At 39.1% G+C, this 14,367-nt stretch overlaps 1 protein-coding gene across 1 annotated transcript in view; it reads right to left on the bottom strand.

Moving 5' to 3' along the window:
- LOC108522075 (amine oxidase [flavin-containing] B) overlaps positions 1-14,367 on the bottom strand; it is a gene marked incomplete at its 3' end in the record, with an annotated part of 107,879 nt that overhangs the window by 25,085 nt on the left and 68,427 nt on the right. The window contains 1 exon segment of the mRNA XM_017862181.1: positions 1,135-1,239. Within this exon segment, the coding sequence (XP_017717670.1) occupies positions 1,135-1,239 (105 nt within the window).

Raw genomic sequence — 14,367 nt, 5'->3', positions numbered from 1 at the left:
CTCAGTCCAGCAGACCTTGTCCAGAAGCTCCTTCATTGTCATGTTGTCCCACTCTTCTGCAAGGGGAGCCTTCCATGGGGCATCGCTGGGAATCTACATTCAGATGAGGATTCGAAGGAGAAAGACAAATGTAATTTTCTATTTTATTTTATTTATTTTTGTAATTTTCCATTTTAAATAACTATTCAAATAGTATTAAAAACTCTACCTTAAAGAGGAAAAATGTTAAGTTTTCCAAATTCATCCAATATTGCTTTTACTGCATAATCAATGCTGTCTATGTAGCTTTCTTATTATAAATCTGTACCACTCAAGCCATATTTAATTTGTGATAAAACTTCCTGCACAATAAATAGAGGCATGTTGTATCTGGGCTATTTCTAGATATGGATTCCTAAGTTACTAACTTCTAGAGAACATTCATAAATTTAACTCTTTAACAAGGATCACAGAGCTGCAGCAAATCATGTCTATGGAGCTTTCAGTTAAGCTTTATGTGTGTTCAGGAACAGAAAACCAAACACCACATGTTCTCACTCATAAGTGGGAGTTGAACAATGAGAACATATGGACACAGGGAGGGGAACATCACAACACCAGGGCCTGTCGGGGGGTGGGGGGCAAGGGGAGGGAAAGCATTAGCACAAATACCTGATGCATGTGGGGCTTAAAACCTAGATGACGGATTGATAGGTGCAGAAAACCACCATGGCACATGTATACCTATGTAACAAACCTGCACGTTCTGCACATGTATCCTGGAACTTAAAGTAAAAGAAAAAAAATGCTTTATGTGTGATTACTTATGACTTGTTTGGGCATGGTGGTGAATCAAAGACCCAGAAGTCTAATTTTGCTATGTACCAAAGATTTCCAAAATTAGAAACATCTTTCCAAGAAGGCTGAGTGACACCCAATCTCCTGCCCACTCATCATTAGTATACAAATATCAATCTGTTTGACATCTTATTATTGCAGAGGTTAGAAACAAGTTCATTCATTCATTTCACAAATCTTTACTGCTACCGTGTGCTCATAATATGCTAGGTGTTGGAGATATATTGTACTTTCTTTCTTTGAAGGACTAAATGTATTACAAAACAAAAAATACAAATATAGTCAAAGAAGCGTTACCTCTCGCCCCATGTCATCCATTGTCCTCCAAAAGTTGTTATGATCTAAGTAGGTAATTGGATTCCATACAGGTGGAAACGGCCCCCTGAAGGGGTATGATTTGCCCTGTGAGATACAAGATATTTTTAAAAGGAAATATTTACTACAATGTAAAAGTAGATAATCTGCCAAATTGGTAAATGTCTGCAAGCAAAATCATGTGAGTTACCAATATGTGATACACACTCAACTTTTTAGCTCCTTGTGTCCTCAGAACCCCACTTAACGTTTTAGCATAGAGATTTCCAGCAAAATTCTGTGTTAATTAAGTTCACTGCCACACCAGCCACGGTAAAGAGGTTTCTCTCTGAAATTGGAGCCCTTAGCATATAAAATTTAAATACCAGTACATAAGTGGAGTTAACCTAAGGAAATCTTATTTGCCAATGGTACTTGCAAATATCTCAGAGTCAGGAGCCTCTGTGTGCCTGGAGAGCCAGAAAATTATAACTATAAGCATTATACAACTTAGAAGAGGATGAAAAATCAATCACGAGAATGCAACCATCTGTTAGAAGAACCACAAAACAGGGCCCAGAAAGCTTTCCCAAGGACTCAGATGTGCTAGGTAAACACAGGAGTTCCCAGAGATCAGCAAAGTCAAAGCAGAAAGATTAGACAACTTCAAGCTTCTCTTCCAGACATGTTTATACCACCTGGTGTAACATGGATACCTCGACGCAGAAGTAAAGGGAACACATCATTCTAAGGATTAAAAATAAATAATCTCTGGGAGGATTAACCTGCTGATGGCACTTAAGAGACATACACAAAAATCACTTTAGGTCAATCTGAAAACCCGAGTCAGAAGCCAGGCTGTGCATTCTGACAGCATCTTTCAACCGAATCAGAATAACTTAAAGTTCTCAGTCAACAAAAACTTCTGCAAAACTCTGAGTCATTCAACAAAGACGCATCTTCTGTTGATGTTGTAGGCAGAGAAACTAGAATTGTGGAATAAGAGATTTCATATTTGTTCTTGTATTAATTCTGTGACCATGTTGGTCTTCTCTCTCCAACAAGGCCATAAGATTCTCAGGGAAAGGTTGAGATACAGCTTTTTGTTTCTTCTCACACATAGATAGATGATATAGATACAGATATAGATAGAGAGAGAGAGACAGAGACTGCGAGAGAAACAGAGACAGAGAGAAGGATTCAGATTTATTTTAAGGAATTAGCTCATGTTGTTTGAGAGGGATGGCAAGTCCAAAATCTGTAGGGTAGGTCACGGACCCAGGGAAGAGTTGCCATTTGACTTCAAAGGCAGTCTGCTGGCAGAATTCCCTCTTTTCCTGGGAGACATCAATCTTTTTCTCTTAAGGACTTCAACTGATTGGAGAAGGTCCATTCACATTATTGAAGGTAATCTGCTTTGCTCAAAGTCTACTGATTTAAATGTTAGCCTTATCTTAAAAATAGCTTGACAGAAACATTAGAATAATGTTTGTCCAAATATCTAGACAAGTTGACATATAAAATTAACTGTCACCCTTCTTAATTAACACTATTGAGGTGTACTTTACATACAATGTACTCATTTTATTTTATTTTAGTTTCCATTTTTTTATAGTTAAAAGTTATTTTAAAAAATTTAACCTGCCATTAAAACTGTATATATTTATAATACACAACATAATATTTTGAAATATGTATACCCTGTGGAATGGTTAAACTGAGCTAATCCCATATGCATTACCTTACATACCTGTCATTTTGGAAGGTGAGAACACATAAAATCTATTCTCTTAGCAATTTTCAAGACTACAATACATTCTTTTTAACTAAAGTTACTATGTTGTACAATAGATCTCTTGAACTTATTTCTCCTATCTAACTAAAATTTTGTATCCTTTGACTAATATCTCCTCAACAACGTACCCACTTTAAATAATTTAACATGCAATCTGGGGAGTTATGACACATGTATACGCCTATGTAACTACCACTCCAATCAAGATATAAAACATTCCTATCACTCCAGAAAGTTCCCTCTTTCCCCTTCCTAGACAATCTCTGTCCCCTTTCTGGCCCTGGGCAATCACTGTTTAGTTTTCTGTCACTATAGATTGGTTTTGCTTGTTTTCACATTTTTTAATGGACTCATACAAGATGTACACCTTTGTATCTGGCGTCTTTTGCTCAGCATGATATTTCTGAGGTTTGTCCAAGTTTCCATTTGTTCCTTTTTATTGCTAAGTAGTATCCATTGTACGGATGTACCATGGTTTGTTTCACCTGTTGATAACTATTTCTAGTTTTGATCTGCTGTGAATAAAACTGCTATAAACATTCTTGTACAGGTCTTTTTGTGTATGTATATTTTTTCTTCTCTTGAGTAAATGCCTAGTAGGGGAATGGCTGAGTCATATGGTGGGTGTATGTTTAGCTTTTTAAGTTTAATAGTGTTCCAAAGTTTTTGCACTGCTTTACATTACCAACAGCAATGCATGAAAGTTCTAGTTGATCAGCATACTGACACTTGCTGACTTTTCTTTTATGCTTTATGTTTTAAATATAGTTTCTATTTGTTTTACACATTTTTACAAAGTAATTTGTTTTACAAATTTTACAAAATAACTTTGTTTTACAAAGTAATATTTGTTTTACAAAAAAAGTTGCAAAGACAGTACAGAAAGTTCCCATATACCTTTCACCTAGTTTTCTCTAATGTTAGCATCTTACATTACATGGTACATTGACCAAGACCAGGAGATCGACACTGGTAGATCACTATATACTAAACTTCAGATTTTATTTGGATTTCACCCATTTATCCACTAAACATCCTTTTTCTGTTGCAGGGTCCCATCCAGGATATCACATTTCATTTAGTTGTCCTGTCTTCTTAGTGTCCTATGGTCTGTGATAGTTTCTCAGTAGTCCCTCATTTTTCATAACCTTCGAAGTTTGAAGAATGCTGGTCAGTTATCTGGTAGAATATCCCTTAATTTGGATCTGTCTGAAGTTACTTTTTTTTTTTCATTTTTAGATTGGGACTATGAATTTCGGGGAAGACTATCACAAAGACCAAGTGCTCTTTTCATCATGTCACCTCAGAGGGCACGTGATATCAATATGACTTATCACGGATGATATTAACCTTGATTCCTTGCTTAGGGTGGTGTCTGTCAGGTCTCTCCACTGTACAGTTGCTATTCACCCCTCTTCTATGCTCTGTTCTTTGGAAGAGAGTCATTAAGTTCAGAACATCCTCAAGAGGGGATGGTGGGAGCTAATCTCCACTTTCTGGAGACGGAGAAACCCCACAAATTTTTTGAATTCTTTTCTAAGGAAGGTTTTCCTCTTTTCCCCCTTTACTTGCTTATTCAATCATTTATTTATAACAGTGGACATATATATGTGTGTTTTATACCTTGTGTTATAATCCAACACTATATTATTTATTTGTTGCTCAAATTATTCTACTTCTGAGCACTCCTTCAGGTCGGCTCCCTGTGTCCCTTTGACATGCCCCCATCCTTTTGTCTGTTGAGCATTTATTTTCATTTCTGGCACTAGAAGATTCTCCAGACTCATCTTCTGCTTTTTTCTGCCCAAGTCCTAGGATCTGTCATTTGTCCAAGAAGCCTTTCCTTTTATCAAGAGAGTGGTATTTAGAAGCAACTTCTGGCTGCTGAGTGCAAGCTGATTTTGTTTTATCATCAGCTTTATTGAGAAATAATTCATGTTCCATACAACTTGCATGCTGACCTGAAAACCTCCACTTATCCCTCTTCCATCAGAGTTCAATACATAAAACTTGCTCAGCAGAAACCTGTGGATTGATCCAGGGACCATTCTCCACGAAGAAGAAGTCAATCCCCATTCTAGCTCTGCCTCTCCTAAGATGACTGACACAGAGTAAGACAGTTGCTTAATCTTCCAGGCCCCAGATATCAGTCTTTGTAATTCAACATCTATTGACTCCATTGTCTTCTTCCAGGAAGTATGCCCAGATTGCCATAAACAGTTGGGTTAGGTGGTCTTCTCAGTGTCCCAGAGCTCTCTGTTTCTCTTTCATCTGCCACTAACTCCGCTGCACCAGTTTCATGCATTTACTACTCTATCTCATTCATTGGGCCCTATGCTGCAAGAGCATGGGCTCTGGAACCAGTCTCCCTGGGTTGAGTCATGGTCTGCCACTCACTAGCTGTGTTAAATTGCTTAACTTCTCTGTGCTTCAGTTAACTCAGTAGTGAAATGTGATCATAGTAACTATCTTGGAGGCATGTTAGAAAGATGAAGTGTGTTGATACATGTAAGTCACTTTGAACAGTGGCTGGCATGTTGTAAGTTCTCAATCAATATTATTACCACAGCTTCTACCATTGTAATTATAATCTTTGTATGCTTAGGACATGCTGGCAGAGACTGCTGGCACACAGTAGGTTCACAATGCATGCTTGATATAATTCCAGCTGTGTGACCTTGAACTTGTCATTTATTTGACACACAATGTCCCGATTTCTAAACTGATCTTTTGTACTTTGGTTCCTTATGTTATAACTATCTATCCTACTTGTTTTAAGTCCCCTCTTGAACCCAGACCCACTCTGGTCTCTGCAGATCCCTATCAGCCGAGTAGTGCCCAACCCTGCCCCCTCAACACAACGCACTTATACAAAGGGGGTGTGGGATGGAACTTAAATAGCAAAGAACCAAATCAAGCTGCACACTGAGAGCAATGTGCATCTATGACTGGTGTACAAAGTCATCCTTCTGGACTATCAGTATGGCATTGTGCCCACAAAGAGATAAAACCGTAAGCAGTTGAATAGCCACACCATAAGTGGGAAGAACAGCATAGTTTTGCTTGAACATCCATTAATAAAAAGATAGAGAGGAAGAAATCAGTGTTCAGCCAAACAATTAAATTATTTAGGTTTTTTTTTGTTTGCTTGTGCTTGTTTTCACAAACACATTGGTTCAGTCAGAAATCACCACCAGACGACTTGAAGAAGAGTGTGAGCCCAGCAGATGTGGTTAATTAATGTCTGTCTGTCACTGCCAGGGCCTGCACCGGCAACCATGGTAGCTCCTGGAAACATAAAGACAATTGATCCAGAAAGTGAGAGCTCAGTCTGACACATGAGACTTGGCCTGGGAAAAGGTGAAGGACACCTTTTGGAATAAGGCAGAGTTAACTAACTAACCATGACCTGCATGTGGAGCCCTGCCCAACAAAAGCATCCTGCATATCTATCTATCTATCTATCTATCTATCTATCTATCTATCTATCTATCTATCGAGAGATAGAGTCTTGCTCTGTTGCCCAGGCTGGAGTGCAGTGGCACAATCTTGACTCAGTGCAACCTCTGCCTCCCTGGTTCAAGCGATTCTCCTGCCTCAGCCTCCTGAATAGCTGTGATTACAGGTGCGCACCACCACGCCTGGCTAATTTTTGTAATTTTAGTAGAGACTAAATTATTGGCCAGGCTGGTCTCAATCTCCTGACCTCAGGTAATTCACCCGCCAAAGCCTCCCAAAGTGCAAGAATTACAGGTGTGAGTCACCGCACCCAGCCACATCCTTCTATATTAACCTCCCACCAGAACGCATAAGATGGGCACTTCTCCACCATCCCTCCTTCCTTTCCCCAGAGATAAATTATTTGTACAGTACATGTCATATGGAAGTGCTATGATGTGGGTGGTAAGGGGCCCCTTCCAAGACTCTAGTTGACAGATCCCATCTGAATAACCCAGTTGAAATGTCACCTTAGCTGAATTATAGCGATTTTCATTCAATGGGGTCCCAAAAACATTGAGGTTTGCTCAAATAGCAATAACTCCAGCAATGCAATGGTGTCAAAGACCAGCTGTTAAAGCCCTCCTAACTCAGGAATGCTCTTAGAAAGGAGGTTTGCTCAAAACTCTAAAACCAAAACAGAGTAAACGTGTGAGTAAATGGAAACCAAACAATATGTAAAGAAAACTATCATGAAGCAAAATAAAACACTTTATCCTTTAACCTCCTGTGTCTCATGTCTAAGCAGGCAACAGTTTAGTTTAGATAAATTCATAAAAACAAGTCTTCTTTTATAAGATTAGGGAAAACTTCTGATAAACACTGAAAAGAGCTATTGCTAGACTCATAAAAGATTGCAAATCTTCAAGTTTCCAGGGAATAAGTTGGGTAAGGAGGAAATGTCTAAGTTTATAAGATTACACATTCTGAGGCAAGAGTTTTGTGCCTCAGATTTGGCCATGATACAAACAGTCCAGTGATTATTACTGTTTTGAACATTGTCTAGGGAGGCTTGTTCTTCTGAAGACATGAGAAGACATTAGAGTAAGTGCTCATCCCAGGATGTGCCTAAGTTACAAAGTCTAATTACGTATAGCGTTTTTCTTTGATCATTACAGCAGCCCTGTTAGGTAGGTTCAGCAGAAGTTATTTCTTCCTTTTACAGGTAAAAGAAATAAAGCTCAGATAAGTTTAAATGACTAGATTGAGATCTCATAGCTCATGAGTGAAAGCTATTGGAAGTTCAATTTGATTTTCAGTAGCTGCCAGGGTCATTGTTTTCTATCAAGCCAGATGTGAACAAGATATGCAAAATGTAAATTAATGCCACTCACTCATTTTGTTTGTTTTAGAAAACAGTTTTTTAATAAAAATATATTATGTTTACTTATAGTAGGGTTATTATTGTTATTTTAAGTAATTAAGTTATATCAATAAATATTTTTAAGATTCTCAATTTCAATTTATAAGATGGCAAATATAGAGAGATAGAGCCACAAAAACAAAAGCTACTTGGAATTCTTAATAATTTTAAGAATGTAAAATGTTAGAGGTTCTGGACTAAAGTCTCATGAGAAGGATTATAAGATGGCTTTTAAGAGACCAACAGAACTGACTTGAACTGGCTCTTCAAAGTAATAGCTGTATGACTACAGGTAAATTGCTCAACATTTGTAAGCTTCGGTTCTCTTATCATTAGAATTGGAATCATGATACCTGTCTTGGGTGCACTGTAGGAATAATGGAGATTATACAAGGTACACAGGATGCATGCACTAAATGGATATTGCTGATGGTTTTGTGATCATTATGAGTGTACCATCATTTATACAACCACTTCTTACCCATAAATCCGTGACCACACTTTTGATGAATCTCCTTTGGATGAATTCCTAGCATCAGAATTCCTGCCATGAAAATTTGTCTTTGGCTTTTTAAAGCAGACTTCCTGAAAAACAGTAACCAAACTGATGCTCACATGGCCTCATTTTGGAGCCTGTATGTTCAGTTAAAACATTTGAACTCCACTTCCTAGAATTGTCACCTAGTGAGTGAGTGGCTCTCAGAAACAGGCTGGCTGGGTGACAGGTCCATTACTATTGTCAACATCAATGTTCTACATGTCCTTCTCCCCTCCTGACCTCTCTTCTGGAAGCAAAGACCCTACTCCCCAATTTCTGTCACATTTGGGAAGCCCTTTTGCCATCATAATATTGATGCTGGACCCAGTCCCTGTCAGTAGAAACAGGTGGCCTGGTCCTTCTCAGATTCAGTTCCTGAGGAGTGGCCTTTTTCTCTCAGAATGTCTTCTCTGATGTTCATGGGAACCTTGCCCTTCTAACCATTGGGAGCCAGGGTAAGCCACCCTCCCCTCTATAACTCAATCATTTTTACAGTTATGAATAAGCGTTGTTCTTAGGCAATAAACTAATTTGAAGGACCAGGCTTTCCTTTTGACCTATACTTGCAGTTTGAGAGAAAAGAAAATTAGTCTTTCCCATGAGGGAGGAGGGGAGAAGTCCCACAAACTGTAGTTGGGCAAATGGTTGTCTTCTTCTGTTCGTGTGCCTATTTCACGACCCTTGTTCACATTTCCAATTTTTTAATTTTTAAAAAATTTTCTGGGTACATAGTAGGTATATATACTTATGGGGTACATGAGATGTTTTGATGATACATGCATGCAATGTGTAATAATCACATCATGGAAAATGGGGTATCCATCCCCTCAAGCATCTATCCTTTGTGTCACAAACAATCCAATCATACCCTCTTAGTTATTTTTAAATGTACAATTAAATTATTATTGACTAGAGTCACCCTGTTGTTCCATCAAACAGTAGGTTTTATTCATTCTTTAATTATTTTTTTTTGTACCCATTAACCATCCTTACCTTCCTCTCACCACCATTCCACTATCCTTCCAAGCCTCTGGTAAGCATCCTCTACTCTCTATGTCTATGAGTTCAATTGTTTTGATTTTTAGATCCCACAAATAAGTGAGAACATGTGGTGTTTGTCTTTCTGTGCCTGGTTTACTTCACTTAACATAATGATATCCAGTTACACCCATGTTATTGCAAATGACAGGATCTCATCCTTTTTATGGCTGTATAGTACTTCATTGTGTATATGTACCACATTTCCTTTATCCATTCATCTGTTGGTGGACACTTAGGTTGCTTCCAAATGTTGTCTATTATGAACAGAGCTGCAACAAACATGGGAGTGCAGATACCTCTTTGATATGCTGTTTTCCTTTCTTTGGGGTATATATCCAACAGTGGAATTGCTGGATCATATGGTAGCTCCATTTTTAGTTTTTTGAGGAACTTCCAAAATGTTCTCCACAGTGGTTGTACTACTTTACATTCCCACCAACATTGTGCAAATATTCCCTTTTCTCTACATCCTTGCCAGCATTTGCTATTATCTGTCTTTTGGATATAAGCCATTTTAACTGGGGTGAGATGCTATCTTACTGTAGTTTTGATTTGCAATGAGGTTGAGCAGTTTTCCGTATGTCTATTTGCCATTTGGATGTCTTCTTTTGAGAAATGTCTATTAAAATGTTTTGCCCATTTTTTGATCAGATAATTAGATTTTTTCTTATAGAATTGCTTGCTAACCTTTCTAAGCACCCAGAATTGGCACTGACACTGTCTTCTAATTGCACCATCACATGGGTGAAACTGGAGTGAGGTGCAGACAATGGCAATGTTGCATTTTTGGAATCTTCCAGCAGCACCACAGCATATGAAAGACCTGGGATTGTCCACATAGAAAGAAATGGGGAAGATGGGAGTGGTAGTGGCTGAGAAACCAGGCAAAGCCCGGCAGGAATAATAATAAGAAGCAATAATGACAATAAGTAGTATTGAGTGCTTACTCTGTTCAGGCCCTGTTCTGTGCACTTCATATATATTGACTCAATCTTCACAGTGACCCTATGAGATAGGCACCATGTTGCCCTTTTCAGATGAAGAAACTGAGGCATACAGAGATAAATAATTACATTTTGCCTAAGATCTCACAACTAGTATGTGGCAGCAGGATTTAAATTCAGACATTCAAAGACCAGTGCTCTCAATCATGAAGCTTCCCAGCCTTTCCTTTCAATTATAATGATTGAACACTATTTGCCAGACACTGGGCTAATAAGTTTAAGTTAATTCATTTAATCCTCACAACAACCCAGTGAGTAAGCTGCTGATAGTTAGTTTCATCTTGCAGATGAGTTTTGTAGCACAGAGGGTTGAGTAACTTGTCCAAGGTCACACAGCTCGCATACTGAAGAAACTGAATTTAACCTCAGATTTGTGTATGTAGAGCTCACATTCTTTCTTCTTAAACAGCTTTATTGCAGCATAAGTGACATACAATAAATTGCACATGAGTAATAGAATTCAAGCTCTTGTCAGCTTCTCTGCTCTATGAGCCACTTCTCATTTGGTCCAAAGACAGTCTCTGGAAGGCATTTAGATCAAGTAACCACTTGAGATTCTTACAAACTAGATAGAAGCGATTCATGGACTCAATGACCAGCCAGATCATTATTGTGGCTGTCCCTCCTGTTCCCATGCATGGCCTAGTCCAGTACATCCTCGAATGGTTGTCACATAAGTTCACTCCTTCATTCAACAAATATTTCTTGAGTGCCTCCTGTGTGCCTGGCACTGTTCTGGGCACTGGAGGCACAACAGATAAAAGTCTGCTCTCGTGGGAGCTTATATTATAGTAGGTATGAACAAAGAAAAACTAACAAAACAGACACTACACAAAATAAATAAGAAAATCATGTGGTAGATTAGAAGGTGGAAAGTGTTATGAAGACAAAGTAGCAGGGAAGACAAAGAGGAAGTGTTGGCGGTTTGAGGTTGGTTGCAATTTTAATTAAAGTGATGCCAAGGAAGTCCTCAAGGAGAAGGTGACAGTTGAATGAAGAGATGAAAGAGGTGAGGGGGGAAATGATGTGAATATCTGGAGGGGAGAAATGCCCCAGGCAGGCCGGGTGCGGTGGCTCAAGCCTGTAATCCCAGCACTTTGGGAGGCCGAGACGGGCGGATCACGAGGTCAAGAGATCGAGACCATCCTGGCTAGCACGGTGAAACCCCGTCTCTACTAAAAATGCAAAAAAATTAGCCGGGCGTGGCGGAGAGCACTTGTAGCCCCAGCTACAAGTGGGAGGCTGAGGCAGGAGAATGGCGTGAACCCGGGAGGCGGAGCTTGCAGTGAGTCGAGATCGCGCCACTGCACCCCAGCCTGGGCGACTGAGCAAGACTCCGTCTCAAAAAAAAAAATAAAATAAAATAAAAAGAAATGCTTCAGGCAGGCAGAGGCCCTACTGAGTGTCTTCAGATGGGAGCATGAATGGACTGCACAAGAAACCAGAAGGGGGCAGCCTTGTCCTATCTCTTTTCCAACTGGACTGTCCCCTTGCTCACTGGAACAAATTCAAGCTCCTGTACCTGGTTCTCAAGGTTGCCGAAAGAAGGTGGCTGCCAAGAAGAAGGTGCCTTCCAAGAAGAAGGTGGCTGCCTCTGTGCTCTGGTCAAGCAGTTTCCCTGATGTCAGCAGGCTATCCTCTCCTCACCAGTGTATCATCACTGTATCTTTCCTCAAAGGCTTTTTATTTTCTAATATCCATCAGCGCAAAGTATAAACAACTTTCTTTGCAGAGCTCAATACTGACTCCTTCAAGAAGCCTTCCAAGCTTCATCTCACCACCCGTCACTGCTCTGCACATAAAGTTCACTCCATTTGAGTCCCTACCATCTTAATTTGCACTTGCCCTTGTTATCTTGATAGTACTGTATTCTCTAGGTTTTCCATGTGGGTATGTCTTCCCTCTCCAGCTATATCAGGAAATGAACCAATCATCTGCATCGTCCCATAATGCTTAAGAATGTTATATATTCAATTGGTGTTTGACATGCATGGGATGGTTGGATGGATGAATGGATGCCTGGATGGACAGATGTAAGGATGGAAATGGATGGATGAACGAATGAATAGATAGGTGAGTGGATAAACAGTACTAAAATAAGAAGAAGAAGTTTTCAGAGTCTGAGTCGGAAGTCTGATTGCTTTCTAAACACAATCAAAATTAATTTATTCTGAAAAAAGTGAAGTGTTTAAACTAAGAAGCTGAAAATTGTATTTCCTCCCTCAAAGACCTGTCTTTGTCCTATTTACCCTCACAACCTGGTGTAAATGCACCTGTAAGTGGAGACAGGTTTGAGTTCCACAGAAGAGTCTCCAAAATTAGTCCGTGCATCGACTTCAAAAAATAAGGGTGTGTGCAGAAGAATGCAGGGTTTTGTGACCATAATTCTTTACTGCTTATATCAGCCATTTCCAGCTGTATCACATTTCTAACCATCAGGACATGCCATCATGCCAAGAGGTTGTTTCTAAAGCAGAATAATGCCCATGACTAAAATCAGTTTTTCCGTGGCAACCTTCTCACTCTTTCAATTTGTAAACACATAAGTGTTTATTTGATCAAATAGCACAGGCATCTAAAGTATCTCAATAAATATCATCCCTTTATTGAGGGCATGTAATTTTGGATATCCAACATATTGCTCAACATGCACACCAGCACTAGCAAAACTCCAGAGTGCTCTGGCCTTGAATAATGTGCTTTTCAAAATAGAGACAGCTACCTACCAGCGTCAGCTTTTCCAGGAGAAATCTTCGCTCAAATAAAAGGCTGTTTCACCACAATATTAGAGATTATAAGAAAGCTGAAAACTGGAAGCAGTGGTTTTTGTCATTCTCTGGGACAAGGGTTCCTCTGAAAATTTGTTGCGAACCATGAAGTCTCTTCAGTAGAGTGCATACATATAGATAGTATAACACCAGGAGAAGGTACCTGAAGCTTACTCAGGGGCCCTCTTGCCAGAGTCCAGGAATATGAGGTTGAGAAGGCTTGATGACAACACCAAGTGCTGGTGAAGTAAAGAAGCAACCAGAACTCTCGTATCTTGCTAATGGTAGTGTAATGTAGTATATTCCCCTTTGGAAAACTGGCAGTATCTACTAAAGCTGCATATACACATTACTATGTCCCACTTCTAGGTATATGCCCCAGAAAATGTTCTCCAAACTCATACATGAAAATGTTAAATATCCATCAATAGCAATATGGACAAAAAAAGAGCTATAGATCCTTAATGGTACACCATATACATCAAGGGGAATAAATCATCTACAAATACTCCTAATAGCATGATTGAATTTCACAGCAAAAATTCACAAAAGCAGCCGGACACAAAGAATACACCCTATAAGATTTCATTTTTATAAAGTTTTAAAACAGGGAAAATTAATCTATGGTGATAGAATTCAGGATACTGGGTCTCCTTGGGAATGGGTAATGCCAGTAAAGGAACATGAGGATGCCTCTGGGGGCTGTAGTGAGATGAAAGCTGGCTTTATGAGTATGTTCCTTTTGAAAATTCATCAGCTGTTCATTTATGTTTTGTCTTGTTTTCTGTACATATGTTATACATCAACAAAATTTACATACTCAGAATAGACTAAAATCCACTGAATTGTACACTTAAAGTGGTGAATTGCATGGTATGTGAATTAGATCTCAATGAAACTGTAAGTAAATGAATGGTTTGTGTAACTTCTGAGTTCAGGGTGAGGAAGGTTAGCAGCCAGCAAAGGAGCCCTGGAATGTTGTAATATACAGAAATATACAGTAGATTCATTGACTGCTTGAGTAGAAAGAGACTTCAACTTTCAACTTTCTACAGCCAGCATCACTCTATTGTTATGGCGAAAAGCTTCCTAACCAACCTGATGCACTGTAAAGACATACATATCACTAGACAAGGTAACTTCTCTAGAAAGGGATGTTCAATGTCCACACTTGCTGTAGGTGACTGACTTCCTCTGAGAGATAAATAAGAGGAAGGGGTTTAAAAATC

The sequence above is a fragment of the Rhinopithecus bieti genome, unplaced genomic scaffold (assembly GCF_001698545.2).
Source record: "Rhinopithecus bieti isolate Rb0 unplaced genomic scaffold, ASM169854v2 scaffold_64046, whole genome shotgun sequence".
Taxonomy (NCBI): domain Eukaryota; kingdom Metazoa; phylum Chordata; class Mammalia; order Primates; family Cercopithecidae; genus Rhinopithecus; species Rhinopithecus bieti.
Note: the sequence above shows the minus strand (reverse complement) of the source record. Positions and strands in the feature narration are given on the sequence as shown.